Here is a 26,930-nt window from a genome sequence, read left to right as displayed (position 1 = left end):
ATTTGCCATAGTGTTTTAAATTCAGTTTCCTTTTGTCATAACTTTATTTTAATTATTTCGCTTTTGTTTCATTCTTCAGTTATGACTGTAACTTACATTGTATTGGTGAATTGATTTACTCGCATGTGCTTTTGTATCATTAATATTTTACTAAATACATTTTTAGCACTTATGGTCCCATTCTCGATGGTTCAGATGTAAATTTGAAAGCTGATCACTCTAAACTTCCTTTTATGTTTAACAACAAACAATAATCAGCACTTAAGTGTGTGTTGTTTTTTTTAATTTCGCGCAAAGCTACTCAAGGGCTATCTGCACTAGCCGTCCCTAATTTAGTAGTGTAAGACTAGATGGAAGGCAGCTAGTCATCACCACCCATCACCAGCTCTTTTACCAACGAATAGTGGGATCATATTTGTTTATTAAATTTCGTGCAAAGCAACAAGAGGGTTATCTGTGATAGCCGTTCCCAATTCTGAAACGATAGATTAGGAAATAGGCAACGTAAAGACCATCACCACCAACAACTAACTCCCTTAGACTATTTTTTACCAGTTAATACTAGGATTAGCATTCACTTAAACGCTTCCACGACGGGTGCACTATGTTTTTGTGTACACATCGCAAAATTGAGTTCCAGTTAATGTATTTAATGCCAGCTATCAATTACTTGAATAAAACAGAAAATAATTAACAGTGAATTCCATTTATTATTTTTCTATCGTTTAGAGTCGCAGTCATTATCAAGATTTTACTGTTCTTGAGCATAGTCAAATTATTGATCATATGATATTTTGTTACGTGATTATAAACACATTTTATAACAATTGAATTTTAGGGCACACTAAACAATTTACTAATGTCATTAATGAAGATTCTATTACTGATATAAAAGGATTAGTGTCCTTTTTTGTTATATTTTTTAACAATAATACTAATATTTCACCTACACATACGGAAACTACAGCCACCAATGATTCAGCAGCAGTAAGACTGAGAGCTTATAACACTAAAAATTGGGTTTGATGCCCATTGTTAGGAGAGCACACATGAGGAATAGTGTAACTTTCTATCCAAAACAACAAAATCAAATTAATAAAAAAAAGTTTTATTTTCTGTGTGAGATCTACAAATACTTTGATTTTCTATATTAACATTATTTTAAGCTCTCAGAAGACCAGTTTCAAATAAACACTCAGCATTTTGAACAAATCTCCTCTTAAAGACTTATACTGTTAACAACCACATTGAGATTATTGATTTAAACTTATTTAACTAAAACACTAAAAGATACCAAAGGGCCTTTTGATCCATCGAGGCCATCCTATCCAATAAATTAAATACTAAAATACTCAAAGTCAGCCATTATCCTACAAATATTTATCACATTTTCTCTTAAACTCCCATAATTAACTGCATCTATAATATCTAAAAGTAATCCATTCCAAAAGTCCATTAGCCTATTAGAAAAATAAAGTCACCTTAAGTGAAGATGGCAACTTTCCTGTCAAAATTCAAATTTGTGTCTCCTAATCTTACCATTTTCATCATTAATCATGAAAAATGATGTATCAACACTGTCAAATTTTTTTTTAATCTTAAAACTTTTCAATCAAATCCTCTCTTAAGTTTTTGTTTTAAAGAGAAAACACTTTCAGGGATATTGATCTGTTCTTGTATCCCAAGTACTGTCCTAGCAGTCCTCCTCTGAACCCTTTTCAACAATTTATTGTTCTGTCTAATGTAAGGAGTCCAAGACTGAATAAAGTACTCAAAGTGTGGCCTAACCAGTGACATTATAACTTATTTGTCATGCTACTAGTAACAACACATATCTTGAATGGCTTAAGAAACTGATCAACCACAACACCAAGATACTTTTCTTTTATTAAATTTTAAGATTATTCCCACCAAAATTATACTTATAATTCAAATTGTGATATATTTCACATCCATTACCTTGTGTTTATTCTAATAAAAAGCAACCTCCCATTATTTATTCACCCACCTCACCAAATACTCCAAATCCTTTTGTAAAGCAGCAGCATCAGCCTCCTCATGTTTAGCAACACCCAATACTTTAATGTCATCAGCACATTTAAATAGTCTACTAATGCAAATCAAAAAGACCAAAAGGTTCCAACATTCAGGCTTGAGGTATTCCACTTCATATTTTTTTAGTTTGACTGAAATCTATCTATAACAATCTCTGCTTTCTTTCATCCAGCTAGTTTTTTTATCCAGTGAAGTCACCATATCCCTCATATCTACAGAGATAATTTTTAGAAAGTTCTTTATGTGGCATTTTGTCAATGCTTTCTAAAAATCTAGGTGTATCAAATCTACAAAAGATTACTAAGGCAAGATATCCACCAATAAAACCTTGCTGATTATCATAAAAATAAGTAAACTTTGTCAAAAGACTTTGTAAAGCACATTTTATCAGACTTTTCAAAACTTTGCCCACAACCGATGTAAGACTAATAGACATATACTTACTGGGACAATTTTTATCACCTCCCTTAAAAATAAGAGTAACATCAGCCAACTTCCAATCTCCTGGCACATGATAACTTTTAAAGGACTTAGAAGAGATAAGATAATAGGAACAAGCTCACATATCCAGTCCTTAACATCTTGCAAAACCCTTGTACCAGGAGCATTGTCATCCTTAAACTTAATTTCTTTAACAAGTTCATAATTAATATGATCATCTTGATCCCACCTGACAACTGTTTAGAATGAGGAATATTGCTTAAACATTCATTAGTAAACATTTAAGAAAAAAGAACAAATAATCCAGCCATCTCATAATCATCAGATATTAGTATTTATGTATCATTCTCTAGAAAGCTTACTCCCATCTAAGCACTTTGCTTATCTTTGATGCATTTGATGAAGTCATTATCATTATTTTTACATTTTTAGTTAAATGTTTTCCATATAATTTTTTGATATCCTACTTTCTCATTTGACCAACTTACTTGATCTTGTATAATCTTCCAACATTTGCTTACATAATATTTTATTCACTATTCCCTAGATGACAAAAGACAAAGCTGAAAATATGAAAAGGATTTCAATCCCCATTTAAAATAGCAAAGCTATTTTTATTCCCTATATAGTGCCTATTCTAAAGGTCAGTTTTATTAAGAGACTATAGAAACATAAGACATTTTAAAATGTTAGAGTACACAATTAAAATGTCATATAACATTACTGCAGTCTGATACAGTACAGTTTGAAAAACATAGGATATAGGCAGCCTTTTCTTTTCAAGATAATGTCCTTACAATTGCTCCTAGAATTTGAAACCTCTGCAAATTCATCTCTGCATTCTTTTATCTATTGCTAATGCTATTTTTTGGTCATCAACTCATCTGACTATTTCACCTCTCAACTACCACATACAAGTCTTGAAGGCCAAATTCCATTTTTTAGACAAAGAACTGTCCAAAACATTTGTTGAGAACTGTTAATAGTGGCATCTCTTGAAACATTGTTTTATTCTTCCCTTGTTGTAATTGTGTAAATATAATAAATCAGCAATTAAAGTTTCTTATTGTTACTTTAAAAGGAAACTTGCAATACGTATTATGCTGGTAAAAAAAGCAAAAAACCAGAAAAACAAAAAGAGATTTTAAGAACTATTTCACATATATATCTTGAGAGTTATTTTAACTGTGATGTGCTATTCTTCAGGTGGAATGTTAAGCATTTGCTGGTTTATTTGTTTTAACACAAACTACACATCAGGCTATCTATGCTCTGTCCTCCTTGAAGAATCAAATATAAAATTACTTCTGAACCACAAGAAACTTAGATATTTATATCACAACTGGGAACTGAAAATTGTTCAGCAATGGACAGTGCAGGTGACAATGCTCTACCATAACCTTATACTGAGTTAAGATTGGGGTTGGTGGACATTCATATGAAAAGTAAAAAAAAAAACTGTAAAATTACTTTTATTATATCATTATATTACAATCAAACTATTGACACAAATAAAAACAACAAACCAAAATGGATTAAGTATTTTGTATAAAACCAAGTAAAACTACAAATCAAAACTAAAAGCTTGATTTATAACACTGTACAATAACTACACTAACTATGAAACAAATTTTCAATTATGATTCACTGAAACTGTAAGTTGTTTTAATAAAATCAAAACGCTTCAATAAAACATATGCAAGATAATGTAAGAACTGAGGTTAAAAGTATATTAATAGAAATAATAAAAGTAAAATTGCTTGACAGATTATTTGTGAGTACTTATACATTTAAAAAAAAAGATTAAGAACTATAGTAAATACATTTTAAAAGATTTTGTGATAAACATGATATAAAAACTCCAGAAACACACTAAATAAACTTCAGAAAACACAGTCCCTGATATTCCTTGCAAGTTGTTTCAAAGTATAAACCTTACAGAAGCTCTTGAAACTGTAAGTCAAGACAAGAATAGCACAAAATCCAGGTCTATCTCTTTTGTTATAGCAGGTATATGCAAAACAGCTTTGCTCATAGGTTTCATAGTTATTGGTAGTTCTCTTGTATTTAACATTGCTCTTTAGTTTTTAAAACAGATTAGCCTGACTGTTGTTTTAATTCAACAACAAAAAATTACTGATGTTAAAGTTCTGGATAACAAATACACAATAATTTTACCAATAAAATACTGATTACTAAATTTTATCCTGTAAGAAAAAAATATTAAAAATAAATGACACTATTTAAAACACAATTAATATTTTTATACCAAATGGATGATTGCCACATTTATTACATGATTTAAAAGTAATTGATAAAAAAAAAAGACAAAAACTAAATTCTTAATTAATTTTGGATTATTTTGAAACTTGTTTATACCTGAAAAATATATATATTCAAATTTAAAGTCATGGTATTATTTTTACATGCATACATTATTTTCTATTACTTTTCAACATCAACAATAACAAAATTAATAAAGAATAAATTAATAATTTACACTAAACCAATGTTAAATGATTTATCTTGTATCAGGTATATTTATTTTTTATTCATCACACATTTCATATACATAAACTTTTAGAATTTTAAAGTTTATTGAAAATCATATCGTGAAAATTACTTTCTTTCGAATATAATAACTTCTAATTTTATCATTAAAATCTCAGGATTACAGTGGATACAAAACACTTAGGCATGTCACCATAACATTTGTGGCCATGTATTAACAAGTTGATATTAACAACTGCTCTTATTAAGTTCATACATATTTCATGTAGATTATATTCTATGATATTCTTGTTCATCAGAAAAAGTAATTTGTGAATTTACCAAATTAGAAATGTGAGAAATTATTTTATTCACAGAAAAAAAGTAAATATTTTATTACACTCTCCTACTCACAACCTATTTGCTTAACTGAAAAAAAATTATAACAACAATTAATCCACTTCATATAACAGAACTACATATTTCACAGAAAGTTTTTATCAAGATGACAGCTTCAGAGGTTACTTTATATAAAAAAAATTGTTTCTACTTTGGTTAGTTCATTTTTATAACAAACAATATATAAAAAGATATCTTAAACAAAAAACTTTCAAACATTCCTTGTAAAATGAATTTTGTCCTTCATAAAATCATAATTTTCAAATGTTCATAAAAAGAAGTCTTGTTTTAAATAAAAACTGTCCACTCAACACTTGCAATTTATCACTTTATGAATGGACCTCATGAACTTTGCCTTGTATTTAAAATCTTATTTTAGTCTGATAGACTTCCTAACTACTGCTTAAATACGGTTGGGTTTTGATAATTTGTTAGTACTTATATACAATTTGGTCGAAAAATTATTTCAAAGTTGTTGGTTAATTTAGTTTGGTAAGATATGTTGTTAAAATTTATGGATATCTGACAAAGAAATTCTGTGTTGACTTGTACTTAAGTTTAGGAAAAGTCTTGCAAGTTGCTAACTGAGACAGAATCACAGAATATTGTCTTGATTGATGCAACACATAGATTGAAGTGGTAAAATCTTTCTAGTTTGTTCAACATCTATACTTATATCAGAAAGATTTCTAGATTGTTGTGTCATTAGGTTCATACTATAAAATACTATCTAAACTGTTGCATAACTTGGTTTCAAGTTGGAAACACTGTCCAGATTCTTGCTCACTAAACTTAGGTAAGAAAAGTTTCTCCAAGTCCACCTTCAGACAACATAGTTTTACACCACTGTGTTTGAGTTACAAACAAACAAGTGAATATGGATTAGAATGGATTCTCCAAACTGTTGTACCACTGGATTTGGGATAGAAAAAGCTGTTCCAATTGTTGAACTACACTGTTTGGGCGAGGAAAGGTAGTCCTGATTATTATACAGTTGAGCTTAAGTTAAGGAAAGCTCTCAAGATTGCTGCACGATTTTGATTCATAAAAACTGCAAAAAAAAAAGATACTTATGAAAAAACTATATACTTTTAACTAAAAATATACTAGTACTATAAGAAATAAAAAATCAATAATTTTAAAAAGTGCCACAATCTTCGAAATCCTCTTTAATTTATTAAATATATAAATGTAATTTTATACTCAAAGGAAAACAACTAGGTATCTCAGGAAAGAAAGTTTTCATCAGTCTTGAAAAACACACATACACAAAACAATTATCTAACAGCTTCTAGAATAAATTACACCACTGACTAGATAACAACAGCTAGAATAAAATCAACCACTCTGACCCCCCCCCCCTCAAGACACAATAGTGAAAACAAAACCTGAGACTTTGACTGGATAACTTATGGCAAGATTAAATTCATGGTTAGCATTTATTTACCAAATAAATAATTTTAAGTACTGAAAAAACAACAGTAGAAGTAAAAATATAGTTGTTTGATTAAAAATAAGAGCATTAACTCTTACCCTTTTTGGGAAGTAGTTCTTCTGCCAACTTGAAGAAAAAATTCACCTTGTTTAATTTGTTTAAAAGCAACAATAGCTTCAGCATGTGACATGCCTTGTAATGATTGGTCATTAATCATTAACATCTCATCTCCTACAATAAATAAAGACAATTTCAACAAATGTTCAGGTGTAATTTCATAAGACAGTGAGTTTAATAACAATATACAACTTATATAATGCTGTTTTAATTTAATATAATTCATTTAATTGAAGTATATGAATGAAATTTTCTTATTTTTTTAAGAATTACTGCACTCCACTATTAACCCATTACTATTAATCAAGTATTCTTTAGTAAGTGTGTTCTGTTTTTACTGCAGTGAGGCTTTACAGAGTGCCATGATTATAATGGCATGCAATACACAAGTTTAAAAGTATCTTCAAAAATACAAGTTCTAGAAATGTTGTGCAGAGAATATGACACATCCATGAAAACATAAACCTAATCTTTATTCACAGTAAAATTAAATATGTTATTATTTCATCTACCTGTCAGCCTTCAATTCTGGTGTGACTTAACTTGGCTTTAATGTGAAGGAAAGTATTCTTTGAAATATCAACATAAAAATTAGAGAATTTTTATTTCCTGCTAAAACTCTGGTGATGATCCAATGATCTAAGGGCCCATTATTCTGAAGGTCTAAGAGTCCAAAGATACAAGTTTTTTAAAAGTGAAAAATGAATTTTTGGTGAAATATTTTAAATTTTATGACAAAAACACCCCAGGATACAACCTGTATAGTTCAAATTTCTCAGAATGGACCAATAATGTATATCATTATTTTCCTGTTGTTTTCTTGTATGCACGTACAACGTTAGCTGCAGAGCCTGTATATTTACATCAGTTGGATTTGGAAATCTAACTCTAATGATACAATGTACATTAAACATTCTTATTCCATAATGTTGTGACAAGAAATACTATATCCCCTACTCATTAAACATGTTGAAAGTTTGAAGTCAGTAAAATTATATTGATACCAAACTAATGCAATGAGTTGAACACTACACTGTCAATTCAAATACTTTTGTTGTTATTATTTAAAAGCAAACTGTCAAGGGTATTTGGTCCCTTGAATTCCCACCAAGATGCACCCTTTGAAGTTTTCATTTGAGATTTCATTCATCTATAACAAACCTACAAATTTGTTTATTCATTCAGTCTTGAATTATATTCCAAAAACCAAAACCCTGACTGTTTGTCCTTTCAAATACTGAGAAATAACCCAAACACCGGCAAATAAGTTAAATAATCTCGCCCCTACCAGGAGAGGGGGATCAGTTACAGTGTCATGTGTGTTTCTAGCCATTATCATATTGAAGTGGGTCAGTAATAACTTATTACCTGTTAATATTTGGTTAATAAGCAAGTCATATCACACACAGAACACCTGCACAATAATATATAGAAAACTGTGTATAACTAAATCTGACTGATGTTACATATTAAACAAATTATGGAGAGTTGAAATTTCCCAACTATTTCAGTTATTCAAATAATAAATCTAAACCAAAGATTACTATTATTTGATTGAGGCCTAACTATAGTTGGTTGGTTTGATGTTTTATGGCGCAAAGCAACTAGGCTATCTGCGCCAAACACCCGGTAAAAAGTTAAAATTAAAGTAAAATTAGTAAAATTCATAAAATGAAATTAAGGTAAAACAAAAAAAAAATTCAGTTTTTGATTTGAAAAAAAAACATAAATAGCATTTAAACCAATTTTTACATCTAGTCTACAGCGGTAAGAGTAAAACTACAGTAATACAAGTGGTAAAGGCCTTTCTGTAACATAAATGTAATTATCTTAACTCGCCAGGAAGATAACAAGTAAGTTAAAGTTGGCCTTTCCAGTCCTGGTTCGAGTTATTTGATGTTATGGCCATTTTCAGGAAGCAAAGTAATAAAAGTTTTAAGATTGTTGCAAAATTTGAATTATATAACTCGCCAGGATGACTAACGGGTAATTCAAACGCCAGTGTTAGTAACCTGAAGATGGCCTTTCCAGTCCCGGTTTTGAGTTATTTGACGTTACGGCCATCTTCTAATTTCAAATCGAACTAGATGTACTTTGATTCTTAAAAGGGTATCACATTAGAAAAACGTCTAATGTATAAATTAAAAAACTAAATTAAAGTTTCAGTTGAATAAGAGTATGATATATCTTTAGCATAGAGCATTGATCTGCTCCCCAAGTGGTGGAAGAGAGTACACAGAGGATGTTCAGTGCTCTTGTACATTTGACTCATAGCTGCTTTATGTGTGGTATAAAGGTTAGCTTGTAGTCAAAGTTAAGCCCCAAGAACTTTTTCTCAGGGGCCACAGGCAGTACAATTTCACTGATATGGAGTTTAGGATCAGGGTGAATACCCCATTGGCAGCAAAAGTGCATGCAAACGGTTTTAGAGAGACAGAAGTTAAAGCCATTTGCTGTGGTCCACTTCAGTAAATGATTGAGGGCAGTCTGTAGCTGCCACTCAATATACCTTATGTTCAATGACTCACGGGATGCGAAAGTTGTCGACATAGAACACGTTTGCAACAGTAAGACGGAGTTGTTCAGTGATGGGATTAATCATTATACTGAAAAGTGCAACACTCAAAACACAGCCCTGAAGGATCCTAAGTTCCTGTAGAAAAGAACGGGAAAGTGTCGAACCAACACAAACTTGGAATCGCCTGTCCATTAAAAAATTGACAACAATGGGCAAAAGGCCACGTAACCCATAGTAATGGAGGTCTCGCAAACTTCCATACTTCCATATTGTATCATAAGCCTTCCCAACGTCAAAGAATATTGATACAAGATGTTGTCGTTTGAGAAAGGCTTCTCTCATTGACGTTTCAAGTTAAACGTGATGGTCCATGGTGGAGTGCTATGGTCGAAATCCACACTGTGTGGGCAGAAGAGGTTGTTTGATTCGAGGAACCATACAAGATGAGCATTAACCATCCTCTCTAAAGTCTCACAGAGACAGCTCGTCAAAGCAATTGGAATGGTAGTTTGAAGGAATCTTGGGATCCTTCCCAGGCTAAAAGAAAGGTAGGACAATAGCCCGGTGCTAGGCATCAGGATAAACATTCTACTGCCAGATCCAATTGAAAATAATCAGAAAACTAGCAAGAGAAGCAGGAGATAGATAGCAGAGCATTTCATAGTGTATATCATCAGGTCCAACTGACGTACTGCCAGACTGATGAAGAGCCAATTTGAGTTCCACCAGTGTAAAAAGACGATTATAGACATAGAGATAATCAGCTCAGAAGGAAAGAGATGATCACTCTGCCCGAGTCTTGATGGCTAAGAAGATGGAGGAAAAAGCAGAAGTGCTAGATAGCCAGCAAAAACCTTTACCTGGAGTATCGGAGATGCACCAGGTATCAGGTACTTCCTGGCCATCAGAAAAGAAGAACGAGGAAGGGACAGAATTATATTGCTCACTGACCTTTCGAATCTTGTCCCATATGACTTTGGAACTGGTGGTAGATGTGCTGGTTGTGATATTAATCCAAGAGTTCTGGCTTTGACGTCTTTCTCACTGAGCATATGCACGGTTCTGCTGGAAAGTAATGTGGTACGAGAGTATAGGGTACTACAAAAAGTATCCCAGGCCCGATTTTGAGTCTTCCGTCCATGTGGCAGGCAGGATTACACCACAGACAAGGATATCATGGAAAACGTGTCGAGGTTTTAGGAATACATTGAGCAGTTGCCTGTATAATTCAGTCAGTTACTTCTGCCACACAAGCGTTTATTGATGATTTACAGACAATGGCAGGATCAAATTCTGCAAAAGTAATGAAAGATGGCAGTTTGCTTGATCCAGCTTCCACCAGGGCATGGGGGTTGGATGGCAGTGTCCACGGCTAGTCTCTCTCAAAATTATAGGAAAAATGGTCACTGCCTCAACGATTATTGTCAACCCTTCATGAAAAGTGGGAGAATAGTGAATACTGAGATCAATAGCAGTAAAGGACTGACAAGATGCATGAAAATAAGTATAAGAACAACTATTGAAAAGAGAAAGGTTGTGATCAATATCAGCACTTCCCCAGAGGGTATGATGTCCATTAAAGTCCCCCAAGATTAAAAAGGGAGACAACAACTGTTCAATGAGAACATCAAGGTCTGATTCATCATAGGTCTCTCCATGCAACAGTTAGGGAGAACAAACAGTGATGGTAGGACCCAAGGAAACACAGATGGCTACGGCTTCCAATGGTGTGTCGAGTGGCAAAGACAGGGTGGGCACATGCTGTTCAACCAACAGTGCCACCCTTCCATGCACTCGTCCATCACACAACCTGTCATCTTTGTACAAAAAGAACCGCTAAAAGGTAACTGTATTGGCAGGTTTCAGAAATGTTTCTTGTAAGGAGAGACATACAGCATGCTAGGAAGAAATTAGTCCTTTGATGTCATCCAGATAAGAACGTAAACCTCGACAGTTCCATTGTATGAAGGTGGCCATTTTTATTTGTGTAGGCGAATTGGGTGGAGAGCCCTTTTGCTTAAGATCACGTCTTTTTTATTTAATGTCTTTATTCGAGGGAGGTTTATTGGCCTCCATGGATCCTGCCCTGGGTCGATTGGGCAGGTCTTTGTTATTGGAAGAGGATTCCAGCGACTGCGAACATGAACGAATGAACGTTTTGCATCTTGGGGTGGGAGAAGAAGTACCCAAGGAAATGTCCATACGAAGGACCAAAGGAAGTGGATCTTGGGGTTTTCTGGAATGTATGTTAAGGACAGAGATGGATGTTGAAGTTGATTAATCAACTTTTTAACAATGGAGGTCAAAAGACTTTTCATTTGGTTTGAGAAAGATTCTGTTGGAGGTACAGAGAGATGCACCTGCACTCAGACTGTAGTAGTAGAATGAAGTGTAGCAGCACACGTCCAAGAAAAGTGGTCGATAGCAACTTTTGAGCATCAGCATAAGTAATGTTTTGAATCGTTTTCAAACAATGCACCTCTTTTTCTTCCAACCGTTTAGGGCAAGAACAAAAGTAGGACGGATGAGAGCCATTGCAATTGACGCAATGAGGGTCCATTTCACACTCACTGGCCTCGTGGTCCTTGCCACTGCAACAAGCACACGTTAAGGAACCGCAACATGACGTCTTTGAGTGACCGAACCGGTGACACTGGAAACATCCGAGAGGGTTTGGAATGTATGGCCATACCTTGCAACTAAGATAACTTGCCATCATGGTAGCAGGTGGATGTGGTGATGTGAATATCAGAATGAAGACATTAGTCAGCATTATAATTCCATCTTTGCGAGTGGAGATACACCTCACTGCAGAAACTCCTTTGGTAAAGAAACCAGTGAGAATCTTGACTCGGGGATGTTCTTCAAATCCCTCTCAACAATAACTCCTTCTAATGAATTCAAAGTAGCATGAGGGGTAACCTCAATAAGTACATCCCCAATTGCCTTTGAATTCAAGAGGAGTTCACTGTGTTAGGATGTGGATGTTTCAACCAATATGTTTCCAGATTGAAGCTCCTTTACTGACTTTGGAGAGCCAGCAAGTCCCTTTAGTCCCTTCTGAATGAAAAAGGGAGACATATGCCCTAAAGCTTTGTCTGAAAGAGGCTGTAGGATAAGAGGTACAACAGGTGTTACAGATGGTGAAGATTGCTGCTCAGAATTTTAAAACGTAGTCGTTTACCTATGGACTGTTTTTTCACGAGTTAATTTTTTTTGGAAGAATCCATAATATAAAAGGAATATTTCAGTGCCCACTGACCCCACCCACCATGGAGCCTTACAAGGGGACGCACTACAATGCCAAACAAGGACACTGCAGCAATGCCAGGGTTTCATGAGCACTATACCAAAACATCAGCATCAGATACAATGTCCACAGCACCTGTTGAGAACATCCAACACTGGTACTTGGTTTTACCCTAGCCCAAGTGGACCTGTTGATTGACCTGAGGGAAGACCACCCCAAGGCTGCCAGTCTACAGAAATTCAAGGCCAAAGTGATGTGTTAGGATTGGCAAACATGTGAGTGGATGTTTAGATTCTAGAGGTAAACTTAAAGAGCAGAGCCTTCCCTGGGAGATCTCCTCACCACATACAGGAATCCACACCGATGGGGACCTATCTACATAAGAGAAAGTAATATTCCATTACTGTTTTATTAGGCTTTAAATGTGCTCATAATTATGACTGTCTGCATTTTGTTACCATTTGTCTATATATTTGTGAAAATTGCAATATTTTTAAATAGGTTTTAAATTGCTACAAATTAGAAATAATTTCTATTTAAATAGAATAAGAATCAAGTGATTTCAAAACATGTAATCTAGATATTTAAAGCAAAAACGCAGAGCATTTATTTTTAGTTTCGCGCAAAGCTACTCAAGGGCTATCAGCGCCTGCCTTCCCTAATGTAGCAGTGTAAGACTAGAGGGAAGGCAGCTAGTCATCACCACCCACCGCCAACTCTTTGGCTACTTTTACCAACGAATAGTGGGATAGAACAAAACATTATAACGCCCTCACGGCTGAAAGGGCGAGCAAGTTTGGTGCAACGAGGATTCAAACCCGTGACCCTCAGATTACGAGTCGAACGCCTTAACCCACTTTGCCATGCCGGGCCAGCACAGAGCAAGTTTCAGTCTAAGAAATCTTATTTTCCTCACCTTCCTTCAGCTTTCCATTTTCTGCTGCTTGTCCTGTTGGAAAGATCGTCTTTACGAATATACCCATTTCTCCTTTGGGTGAATCTTTTCCTCCAACAATACTAAATCCAAGACTCTTACATCCTGGACCTTTTTGAAAAGTCATTGTGTAAACAGACAAATGAGAAGAATTAGGCCTTCTTGGTAAGATGTCAAAACTGTTTTCAGGTTTCTATGAAAAATGAAGGATATATATATGAGAGAGAGACACTTGTATGTATTTTACATATTAATCTAATGATTTTGTAAAAAGTTATGGAAAGAGTTGAATTACTTTCAAAATGAAAACAAACATCGAGGCAGAAATTTAAACTGAGCTAAAATTTATCAGTTCTCCGATTGCTAAAACAGACAAATTATGAATTTGTATAATAACTAGCGTGAAGTGTGGATGGCAAAGTAACATTTCAGTTTTATACTTAAAACTCATTATACTCATTATATTTATATTAGTGTACTTATTCTTAATAACGCTTTAATGTTTGTTTAAGCTTGTTTTACTTAGCTACAGATCTGAACACAAAACATCGCTTTTCATATGTCAATTTCAAATCAATATTTTATTTAGAGTAAGTCAATAATTTTAATTCGAAAAAAAAGGTCATTATATTGTATTCTACATCTGTATAATAATGCTTATACGATCAATAGAAACATATTTACCTTGTTCTCTGGTTCTTTTCTCTTTTCTAAAAAAGGATAATGCCTTCTGTTTTCTCGTTCATATTCTGAATTGTGGTATTTGTTCACCTTTGAGTTGACATCCAGCTTTTGGCTTGTCTTCTTCGAGTAGTTATTTATATTTCTTACTAAAGAAGTTTCACTCAGATGCGGCTCCTTGTTCACCTAAAATAGTTAAGGTCTATTCATCTTTAATGTTATCGTACTTATTTCATTACAATAAATACTTATTCATCCTAGACGTGGAACCAGAATTTTTATTTCTATGAATGTATTAACGCTTTGAAACATACAACTTATCACAAGATGGATGAACCACTAACACTGATGGAGTACTTAACAGATTTAAGATGAGAAATATGAATGTTCATAATTCGTTAAATCGTAGTTAAAGTTCAAAATTATTCAATGTTAACAACAATATATTGTAAAATCCTAACAACCTAATCCTCTAAATCAGAAGTTAAAATTAAAATAGTCTAAAGAAATACAGTAAACACAATTTAGTAATGGCAACAGGTAGGTGATATATGTACTGAACATATCTGTTGGAGAAATTGTCTCGGTTCTCTCTGTTCACAAGACATTAAAGATTTAAGTTAATAGCAGCTGCAACCTAGAACATGTTTTGAACTACACAACGTCACTTTGTTTTATTGGTTTTTTTACCAATTTTGTATGGCATCAAGAAGTGTTGCAACTGCCAGTACTGGCACTTATCTGAAAAGTAACTTCCTTTGCTTTGATCTTCCATTCAACAGATATAATAAAACAAGAACCACAAATTATCCACGAAACTAAACATTTTAAGCGTTATAAATTTATGTGCATCAGCATTATTTATTTCTGATATAAACATCATCTATTAAAAAAACTTAACAAGACATTTTTTTTGGGGGTAGCAGTTCAAAACATTGAACAAATACCATTCTGTTAGACTTTTATTGTTCTCTAACTTTTAGTCTATATTTTATAAAATATTAAATAATATCACCACAAAAAAGTGCCAACTGATAAGTACTAAAAACATTTTAATACATTCTTGTATCACTTAGTAGAAAGTTTTTGCTTACCTGAAAAATTTAACTGATTAATTGTTAACATTTTTTTAATTGTTGAAATTATACAACACAGTTTGGGAACTTTAAAATATTATTGTAGCCTAAGTTAGGTTTCTAGAAATTTTAATTTTATAGCATAAAAAATTTCAACGTAACATGATGGATGTCACCTTAATTGTTTGTAAGATTCTCCAAACTTTAGGAAACAGCGAATTATGCCAGTGTGTTCTAAACCAGTTCATGAAAATAATTTGTTCTTAATTGAGAAATTTCCGTTTTGAAATTGAAGTAATCTCTTTGTTTCATATGCATAAAAACACATGGGCCGAATAAGTTATATTAAAATTATTTTGAAGGTTTATTACATTGTTATTTTCACATCTCCTCGTCCAATCATTCTCTATCTGGTGATCATGCTTCTTAACAATAAGCTTGCAGTAGGTCCATTGCATACTTCTCCATAATCAATATGGTGTTTGAGAAATGATGTTCTTTTAGTGCATGTTTTAATGTGCAATTGCACAGAACTCCAAAGTCACTATGTCTAAAGACATTAACAGGTATGCAACTGTCGAATAGAAATTATAGCCGAAAATCTTATTTTGGTGAACTCGTATCTCATTGGCTTTGTTTCCAAACATAAATCCTTCCCGATTATGTTGCATAGTTTTCTTAGACATGTGGGTGATCCTGGTGCTACAATTTATCCACCATCCTTTGTATTCCAATTATATTAATTACAAGGAAATGAAGGGATGCTCCTGTTAGAAAAAACAAAAAACTCTAAATACTTTATTTGTATACATCTTTATGATCTAGGTTTGTGAATATGTAGCTTCTGAAATGGATTGTTACATGACCTACACAAAATTGGTAGAATCATATTACTTAAGAAACAATCAAACAAAGCCAAAATGCAGTTCTGATACATTCCATTTCACAGCGACTTTCTGATTTATATATTCAGAATCGTTTTAATATAAAGTATTCAACCTTGGGTGTGTGTGTACGCGCATGGTTAGTAAAGCGAGTAATGCTTAGATACACTTACTTTTCTTACCACTACCAAATTAACGCTGGTTTCGAAAGTTTGTAGAAGCCGTTGTGCTTCTTTCAAGTCTACACCTTGAACTGTTTTGTCGTTAATCATCAAAAGTTCGTCTCCTTTCTGTAGTTGGCCACTTCTTGAACAAAGCAAATAAATAAGAGATGTTATTATAATACACTTTGGTACGTATTTTACATTGAAAATTATGAGCTACATTAAGTATATTTGACAACAAAAAGTTTGAATAACATTTTAGTTATAGTTTTACTTACTTTCTTTGACTTAAAACATTACCTTTCCAAAACAGCGCAAAATTATAAAAATAACAGTATAATTAGTTTATCCGACAGATAGCACGCACTATATATTACAGTTCGTCAAGAATACGGGGAGCAGTCACAATTGTTTGTCACAGAGCAAAGTCACACTTGGCTATCCGCCGTATCCACCGGGAGGAATCGAACTCCGGATTATAGCGTTGAAAGTCCAGTAGAAGGGGGTGAGTACCTATGACAAACCGCAATATTCGTCGATTTTCTCGTCAGAAATCAAACTTGTATATTTCCAACAAATGTGCTTTCATGTACAGACGTTTGGGATAGCCTTTGAGAACATTTCTTTGAATGAATGAATGCAGTGTCCAGAAAAAGGGAGTAAAAATAAAAATAATAGCTATAGTGTAAAAATGGTACCCTGTTTTATATTATACACAATGGTTGGAGATGAATCATTTTCCGTACAACCCAGGTTTCCTTTGACCCTGAGTTCAGAGTCAAACGCCTTAAACCTAAATTCCTACTAATTTAAGATAAAATATTATATATACAAAATAAATTTAAATTTATGATATTTACGTGCACATAAAATTTTCCCTCTTACATTTTTACTCGTTTAATTTTTATCTGTCTCTAACCAAAACATTATACGTGAGTGAAACAATAACCAAGCTAGAATAAAGGGGCCAGCCATATGAACAGAGCCAAGCTACATAAAATGTCAAGCTATAAACACATGCAATCTATAAAGACAGCCAAAATGCAATGTTAATATCACTAAATTAAACAACATACATTTGGAAAGAATTTGGTTTCTTCTGTATTTTAATGAGGCCAGTTCCTCTTATAACGAAAAATGAGAAGCCACATTTGCCTTAATCATGTCTTGTTTAATTTAATCGTTTTAACAGTACATAATTATGTATTTCTTTATAAATTGGATCTTTTGGTAAATAGATATATCTTTATAAGGTTTGTCCCTTTATTCTGACTTTTTGTTTTAAATTGCAGTTTTACCACAACACAAAATGTTGGTTTAAAATACAATATATTTATTAATATTTTTTGTTACATAAAACTCAGTAGATAAAAGACATTTTGTTCATCTCATATGAGAGGCGAAAAGCATTTAGCTACTTATACTGCGTCAATTTAAATTACAATTATTTCCAACGTTTATGTTTCTATTTTAATAAGGTGAAAGAAAAAAAAAGATTGTTTGACATAGTGCTGCTATCTCTCCGTTAAGATAGTTACTAATTTGAATTGAAAAAGAGTTGAAGCGAAAATAAACTTTAGCAGTATATTTGCAAGATTAATACATCATAGTTCAAATTAATTAAGACAGGGTAACGTACCCATATAATACGTGCTTCCTCGTTTACTTCATGTATTATCTTCATAAGAAGTAAGAGGAACTTTTTAATTGATCATTTATTATCTCTAAACGATTTTTATATTTTCTAAGAGATATTGTAGTAGGCAGATATGTTCAGAAGCACAAAAGGCTAGTAACATAGCATTTATTAAAGCTGATATATTACGTATGATTTCGTCCTGTACATTTAGTAATAGTAGCGCTTTCTCTCTATAACTTGTACATGTTGCCACAATGGTAGTTAAACTTTTTCTGGTAGAATGACACTCGTATACTTATTTACTTACTTTTCATGTTAGAACTAAGAAGCAAATATATTTTAAAAGTGGTGGAAAACTTGGTAACTTATTCAACAACAAAATTCAAAATTTTGATGCACTCTGGTAAGAAATTAGTCCTGAAATTGTTTCAGCACATAAGCTTAGATTTTTATATTTATACATATCACGATGCATAAACAAAGAATTTAAATAACCTACAAAACCATATAATCATCGTTTATCAATGTTTGGAAGTAATGTATCACTGTATACCTTTCTTGTAAAAATCATTTGCAATATTGTCTGTTCCTAGGTTGTAGAACATTGAACTTGCATAATCGTATTGATATTTTCAGTCTGAGCCTTTGTAATTTGTATTTTCAACCCTTCATAATACACGAACTAACTGACATACTGATCAGAGAAAAGATGAATACTCGGCAGAATACGCCACCATAATGGTTATGAGTTGAGTAACGTAGCTGACTGTTATCGTAATTACACATCTACCGCTGAAATATGGAGCGTGTTAAGTGGCTTAGCGGCTCTAGCGTCAGACCTTCTGGTTCGCAGCCCGGCATAATAACCACTAGACTATGCCCGCCCAAAACGTAGTTAAGAGTTGTTTCTAACAGTTTCATAACTCAGTTAGGGACAGTTACCCAAGGATGTAATAAGCGATAGTTATATATGCTGTCCGAGCATATACAAAGTAGCAAGGTATTTAACATATCAAGATCAAAATCATTAAAAAAAAGATGTCATCAAAAACAATTAGAAATACACTTTCTGCCTTAATTAAATTGTATTGTAAAATCTACAAATATACTTATAGCACTAATATGAAATGATATAAATTGTTGTAGAATTATTATTTCTGGGTTTTACAAATTTGACAAAAATCGAATCATTTCATCTTGGATTTGAGTATCCCACTTCACTATAGTAAGGACCTCCTGGGTAATGATTTATGTTAAACAAACCGTAAGTCTCAAATACGTGTCTTTATATAAGTCTGAATATCCGTAATTAAAAGGATTGCTAGGTGGTGAAGAAAGTAATTCAATAGAGTGATTATCTAGCTTTCGTTAAGCCTAAAGAGCTTTGTTGTGTCGCCAGCTCATTGCCATATGCAATTTGTGTGACTTGATATTCTATACAATATTTAAAGTACAAGTGATCTTAATAAAAACAATTTCCTTTGGTTCAGGGATAATTCATATTTTCAACTGTGCCGAAATATTAATACATTTTTAAAAAGACAGTTCAGATCCACATTCCATGTTGTCTTTAGTAACGTTTACAGCGAAAGAGTTGTGTTACTCCATCGAGTGGTTTCCAAGCTGTGTGTCACAAGGGTTTCACTAAACGAAAAATGATCAAGAACATAAGAAAAACTCTACAAAAAATAGTGTACGTCGCAGCAGAAGTGTCACGTAAATAAATGAGTGGGTTAGTGTATTGTTTGTGAAAAACGTAGAAACCACTGCTTTAATTTGAAGCATATGTGATTTTATATATTTTTTATCATGATATAATCAGGCATAGCGTCCACATTTAGAAGTTAATTTTTTAGTTTTTATTTAACTTTTTGAGAAAGTTTGTTTTGTTTAATTCCGCACAAAGCTACTTCCGTTACCCATTCCTAATTTCGAAGTGAAAGATTAGTAGAAATGAAGCAAGTCAACATCACTTACTGCAACTTTTGAGCTAGTAGTCAGACAATATATAAAATAATCTTAAAATTTTCGTTTATACTAAATTTAAAAACATTCTTTATATTAATCGACGATACCTATGAATAAAGCTTATCCAATGTCACAGTTATTACCCAAGTTTTTATACTATTTAGTTATAAAATAAAAAACAAAGTTTGTCAGCAAGTTAAGCAACAACAGCATAAACACGCGTTGTGTTATTTTGCCAGTAGCTCGTAGAGAGTTCGCGTGGCAGGTGTTTGAAAAACAAAACTGAACGTAAAGTGTAATGTTACACTTTGTGATTAAAAACCGTAAAGTCCTAGGCAGGAAGTGTGCTGAGCCAACGTTCATGACTATTTATACCACGCCTTCTGTTCTAAAACCCCGAACAATACAAGTGGCATTAAAGAAATCATATCCGGGAAGCTGAAGCAATATGCAAGTTAGGTGGACGTCTGCCAATAGGTTTCAATTTTCAGTTTGCAAATTAACGCGCTACTTTCGATATTAATGTCGCCAGTTTCAAAATTTTCAGTTACCACCACCTTCAGCCAGAGATGATATTTATAAATATGTTAGTTATCGTGAATATAACTAGACTATACTGTTTACAAATTTCTCTAAACATTTAGTTTTATTTACGAAACCTGTACCATTTACCAAAACATATGCATACACTCATTTGCAACAGACATATTAAGTAGCCTGCCTCTATTATTTACAAGCTCTTCTATACGTTTGTTCAAACCCTTTTACATGAAGTGTATTTACAACCGTATATATACATTCTGTTTATGTAAACAACATGAAAATAATAATATGCCTACCATATAGAAAAGGAGCGCGGTGGAAGGAACCACTGTTAGAAATAACCAAGGCATTTCCCAGTCTAGTCTCCTTTCAACCATTAAAGGAAAGTAAGGAAACAAGTCAAGTGCAGGTCAGAGAGTGAAAAAGATTTGGTTGACAATCCTATCAAATTTGAAAAATTTAGATTGGTATAACGTAAAGAAATATAATTTACATTTTAGGTAGAATGCGAAATGATGGTATATACATCTACGTACCTTTAAGCCTGAAAAATTACTTATTTTATTATTTAGATAACACACAAGATAAAGTAACACATATGAATAAAATCGAATAGAACTCTAATATATATCACAGAACAGGTCCTTCAGTATGAAAATATCACGTATCATACAAATCTCTAGCCTATACATAAAATGATACTTTCGAAGCAAAATTCACAAACTTGTAGATATAAATGAGTAAGTAGGTCAAATCATTCTTACCTGTCCGCTGGTCCATCCTTCTCGAGCGCCACTATGACATAACCTGCAGCATCTCCCTCATTTTCCCTTCTTCTGATGTAAATTCCTAATTCTCCCTGCTCGTCTTTTTCTAAAGTAATTTTAAGCGTCCTGTATTCTATGTAATATTCCGAAACACTGTATCTTTGATTCCCTGGCCTTTCTAAGTTTACGTCTGGATCTGAAGAAACAGGCTTCGAACTAAAACTTTCCTCATAGTGCAGTGCTGATTCTTTGGACGCGAACTCTTCTGATTTTGATTCAGTACACCAACGAGTGTGTAACCACTGCTTCCTAATGTCGTTAGAGGAAGAAGCAGTTTTGTGACCAGCTTTCTTCTGTCTTAGTTGATAATTTAGATCGCCACATAAACTGGATTTGCTTGTTTCTTCTTCTGCATTACCCTTGTTTTCAAGCTTACGTGAAGTATTCGCTGAATTACTATTGTCACGTTTTTCTTGAGCGGTTTCAAAAAACAAAGAGGTAAATATACTAGTTCGTTTTGGAGAGATACTTTCGATCTTCTGAAAGTCTTCTGATTCAGGATTGTGTCGCTTTTTCCATCTGTTTCTCAACAGTTTGCGGTCCAAAGTCCATGCTTTAAAGTGTCCCAGACGTGTTGGTTCCTTCTTTGTAACATTTTTGGCTGTTTCTGTGTAATTCGTTACGTTATGAACAGAATCAGTTACTCTTTCAGATTTAGAAACACTGGTGTTTTCCTTACTTTTCAGGATAAATTGAGATAGAATTCCTGATGTCCGAAAACTTTTAACGTCTCCATCAGATTTGAACGAGGCCCGGCTTTCGCTCGTACTTCGAGACCTAATCTGGCCCACGCTTGTGACACTAGATGAAATGGAACTCTGACTTTTAAATTTCTGAAGTATAGCTGTAAATATTTGGAGATTAGTATCTGATGTTTCACGAAGACGATACATGCAGTTTTCTTTCGATGATTCAGGACGATTTTGTTCATTTGTTCTAAAGATACGCATTAAACTTTTACTAGTTGATGTGGGTATATTTGTTCCCATATTAAAGTCGGGCTGCATTTTTTCGGCAGTCGAAAATTCGTCGTGAATACTTTTTATACCATCACTTTCATACCCTGACTCGTCAGATCGGTGATGCACTGAACTTGCCAAGCTAGCATTATCCTCAGCTGTAGAGAAATGATTGAGCAGTTGGTTACTTTCAAATTTCCTGCTCTGTCGTGATAAGTTATCGAGATAAACTTCCTCTTCAAACACTGTTCCCAGCTGTGATTTAGCATTAGTCAATTGGTAAGTCTCGCCGTCTAGCGGATTGAGTTGGTCTGTTAAATTATCGCAACTGACAGTTTTGATTGGCAAATACGAACCCCCGGCTTCTAGCAAGCTCGCCAAATGCTCCGTCGATCCAAACTCGTTATAGTGTTCTAACCGCGAATGCAGGGAGCCAACCTCAAGTAAGGCTGACGTCGATATACTACGAAACATCACGCTTTTGTTTTCCTTTTCACCACTCAACACTGCGCTCAACGATGCGTTTCTGAGACCCACCCGTATGTCGGACTCACATTCACTATTTACACCATTAACACCGGAGATATTCCATTAGAAATTATTGTTCGACACCTGTCGGGTACATTTTTTAGTGCAGCGATCCATCGATACCCGAGACAACACTGATTGCATCAATATCAGTCCTGATTCAGGACACGACGATTTGCTAATAGACTTTACCGAAACAGCATATTTTAAGGAAGAGGTATGCTTCCTACCAGGACGTGGAAACGGGAAGCCTGTAATAATAAGAATAAAAAGTAAAATGACGTATATTGTCCTACAGGGAAATTATTTATGCTAGTACCGGCCAATCATTTGATGCGAATGATGCGTGATAGCTCAGTCAAAGCGGAATAATAACAATAAATAACAAAAGTATTATAACTCGATTCTCTTCATCGATGCCTCTTCAAGCATTAGGCAAGTGTGTGACATTTATATTTTGTATTTTTAGAAGCTAAATGTGAAGAAACGCATGTGCCCGAATTGCAATAAATAAAACAGGTTTACGTTATTGAGGTACGTCGTAACATTTTCGAATATTTCTTCAGTACCTTTTCACATCTTTTGGTCTTTTCCTGCAGCGACTTTCACTGAAGTTACATGTTTTGCTACCAATCTGGAAATTGTGAAAGTATGTCTATGATCATTTGAGATAAAAGTTAGTTATTCTAACTTCGAATATCTAGAAATGTAAAACCAAAAAGCTTTCAAATATCATTATCAGTAAACACTTTAAAATAACAAATAATAGTAAAAATAGTCATTAAGACTTAGCTTCCATTAAAAAACAAATAACAGTAAAAATAGTCATCAAGACTTAGCTTCCATTAAAATAACAAATAATAGTAAAAATAGTCATCAAGACTTAGCTTCCATTAAAACACAAATAACAGTAAAAATAGTCATCAAGTCTTAGCTTCCATTAAAAAACAAATAATAAATTTTCTCTTTTTAAATATCTAATTCTCGGGGAAAGAAGCAACGTGTTTCTTTCAAATCAAAGCCCGAAAGAGCTATCTGTTGTGTCTTCTGCGGGAAATATAACCTCGAACCTTTAACATTGTAAGTGTGTAAACGTACTGCTGACCCATCGAAAAATAAAAAAGACGAAACGACTCGTGTAACGTCTATCCAAATGAGTTATATATATATATAGAAAGTATTAATACACACTGCAATATTGTACAGCAAACTTAAGAGGCTAACAAATGTAGTGATTCTGTTTTTTGTTTGTTTGTTTTTTGTTGTTGTTGTTGAGCCGCAAAGATACACAATGGGCTATCTGCTTAGCGTGCCACTGATATATAAACCAGATGTTTAGCGGTATAAGGCCTCAGATTTACTGTTGAGTTATCGGGAGGTGTGGTATGTAACACCACCACGTATTTTTCATTCTTTGAGAATTTAACTCTGTACTGTACCATGTACCGTACATAATAATTTCTCAGCTTTATCATAAATAGTGAGAAAGGTTAAAAAATAAAAAGTGATTTGCATATTATCTAGTATATAGAACAACGTTTAGAGCCGTTCAACTTTATTTTTAAAATCATCATAATTTTATGATGTTTTGAATTTCTGTAATAGGTACGTGTCGAACGTCATTTCTAAAAATGTTTTTCTGATAATCACTCAGTATGTTGGTGTTAAATATTAAAAATTATATCCTTGAGACATAGGGGCAACACGTACGTATATTGCGTTGTACAAACCATATGTATTAAAATATTCTGGTAACATTTCGAAAGATTAAGATAATCGGTTCCGACTTGTTTAAAGTGATTATTGACTGACCTACACGAGTATCGTGGGAAGGTTGCGATATATTAGTGGTATCTCGCAGATGACCAACAAAGTAGAAAAGTTAGACTCGCTAACAACTGAATGTTCTCAGTTCTCGTACTTTGATGTTCGTTTCATAATGATTTGCCACAGAAAAGTCACAATATTTATATACAGAACAAATGTTTAACGACATTCTTAAAGTTTGAAAAAATAATACATTAAATAGATATACTGCTCATAGTAGGGCAAGTGAAAATGAGTTTGTTTGTAAATAAAGAATTCGAAACTCAGAAATATTCCTCTACCTGGATGTTTTGTTTTTATTGCTGCTAGAGAAGAAAATTCTGGATCGTAAAAGTATGTTGATGTGGAAAACAAAAATACTTTCAGCATCCAGGAATTCCAAAGAGGACTTAAAATGAACTATTCCCGAATCGTTTTATCATTGGACGGTCTTCGAGATTTGAGCTGCCAGTCTAATCGTGCTCACCTATTGATTCTTGGAATTAATCTGAAAATTAACACTGAAGTTTGTCAAGATGAATATAAATAACGTCACGAATAAAACTATTTCTGCATAGTGATATACTGTTTTCCTATTGTTTCTTCTCCTCCATTCTTATTTTCTGCATAGTGATATACTGTTTTCCTATTGTTTCTTCTCCTCCATTCTTATTTTCTGCATAGTGATATACTGTTTTCCTATTGTTTCTTCTCTTCCATTCTTATTTTCTGCATAGTGATATACTGTTTTGCTATTGTTTCTTCTCCTCCATTCTTATTTTCTGCATAGTGATATACTGTTTTCCTATTGTTTCTTCTCCTCCATTCTTATTTTCTGCATAGTGATATACTGTTTTCCTATTGTTTATTCTCCTCCATTCTTATTTTCTGCATAGTGATATACTGTTTTCCTATTGTTTCTTCTCCTCCATTCTTATTCTTCCAAAAACTTTTCAATCGACCGCCATTCCTTCATTCCTCAGCAGATTTACAAAAACTTGAGTACGGTTATACCTTCGTCCAATACGTTCAAACATCGTTTTATTCTTTTTTTGAATTATGACTTTTTAAAGATTTTATGGGGTCAAAGATTAAACAACCGAAAAGATATTTTGAGCTCTGTGCAGCCACATTTACAGCAATCAAGATGAAAATTGGCACAATTATAAATTTCCATGTATTCAATACATCGATACATAAAAAAGTTGTATTTGCTTATTTTAGAAGGTCAGAGCTCACAAAAAACACAATTTGGGAGGTTTATGATCAATTTCTCGGCCATATTTTGATCTATTTACATGGAATTTGGTACAAAGATATTACTTTACAGGATCAAAAGGTTACATCCATAACTTTAGCAGTTTCTGTCAAATACTTATCCTTGGTTCGATCGATTTATATGGAATTAAGTTCAAAGATATATTTCTACAGGCAACGCACACTGACAAACAAAAATATTAGACTTTCCCATTTTTAGTCATTATAGGGGGAGGTAAATATGTTACAAAAAATCATAATTTTAGAGTTTTTTCATAATTGTTTGTTTGTTTTCTGAATTTCGCGCAAAGCTACACGAGGGCGATCTGCGCTAGCCGTTCCTAATTCAGCAGTGCAAGACTAGAGGGAAGTAAGCTACTCATCACTACCCACCGCCAACTCTTGGGCTACTCTTTTACCAACGAAGAGTGTAATTGACCGTCATATTATAACGCCTCCACGGCTGAAAGGGCGAGCATGTTTGACGTGACGGGGATTCGAACCCGTGACCTTCGGATTACGAGTCGAGTGCCTTTACCACCTGGTCATGCTTGACATTTTCGATAATTATGTATTGGAAGAATATAGACAGCTTTGTGATTTTTGTCTTTTGCTCAATTTTTCCATGAGGAAAGTACAACTTACGGTTTTCCTTAACTATTCATGTGTATGTAAACCACATTACTGAGGTTCCACGAAATAATGTAAACAGGTTTCGATTATTTTGTTGTTGTTTATTTCCTACGATTTTTCTGTTGTCTAAATTGGCCAAGTTGGAATTGCATGGCGAAGATATGTGCTCACTGCAAATGTCGGCCTCCTTAAATTAATTAATTTGTTTCCAATACTTCGGAGAGGCAAGAAATTATTTCACAATTTCCATTTTCAAACTGATTTTCCACAGCACATGTTTTTCGCAAATTGCGGACACTGTCAATCAGTTGCCAAATATTTCTGTT

The 26,930-nt window shown here is 33.5% G+C and overlaps 1 protein-coding gene across 1 annotated transcript; it reads right to left on the bottom strand.

Moving 5' to 3' along the window:
* Positions 1-1,093: 1,093 nt before the first annotated feature.
* Positions 1,094-23,315, bottom strand: LOC143249110 (uncharacterized). The gene is made up of 6 exons (XM_076498431.1): positions 21,359-23,315; positions 16,454-16,586; positions 14,324-14,506; positions 13,622-13,832; positions 6,919-7,051; positions 1,094-6,436 (listed from the first exon to the last, which is right to left on the bottom strand). Exons 1-6 carry the CDS (start codon positions 22,852-22,854, stop codon positions 6,391-6,393), a joined length of 2,202 nt encoding a protein of 733 aa, XP_076354546.1. The 5' UTR covers positions 22,855-23,315; the 3' UTR covers positions 1,094-6,390.
* Positions 23,316-26,930: the final 3,615 nt, after the last annotated feature.

This window comes from Tachypleus tridentatus, chromosome 4, assembly GCF_004210375.1.
Source record: "Tachypleus tridentatus isolate NWPU-2018 chromosome 4, ASM421037v1, whole genome shotgun sequence".
NCBI lineage: Eukaryota > Metazoa > Arthropoda > Merostomata > Xiphosura > Limulidae > Tachypleus > Tachypleus tridentatus.
The sequence above is the reverse complement of the archived record's forward strand: the minus strand, read 5'-3'. Positions and strand labels throughout refer to the sequence as shown.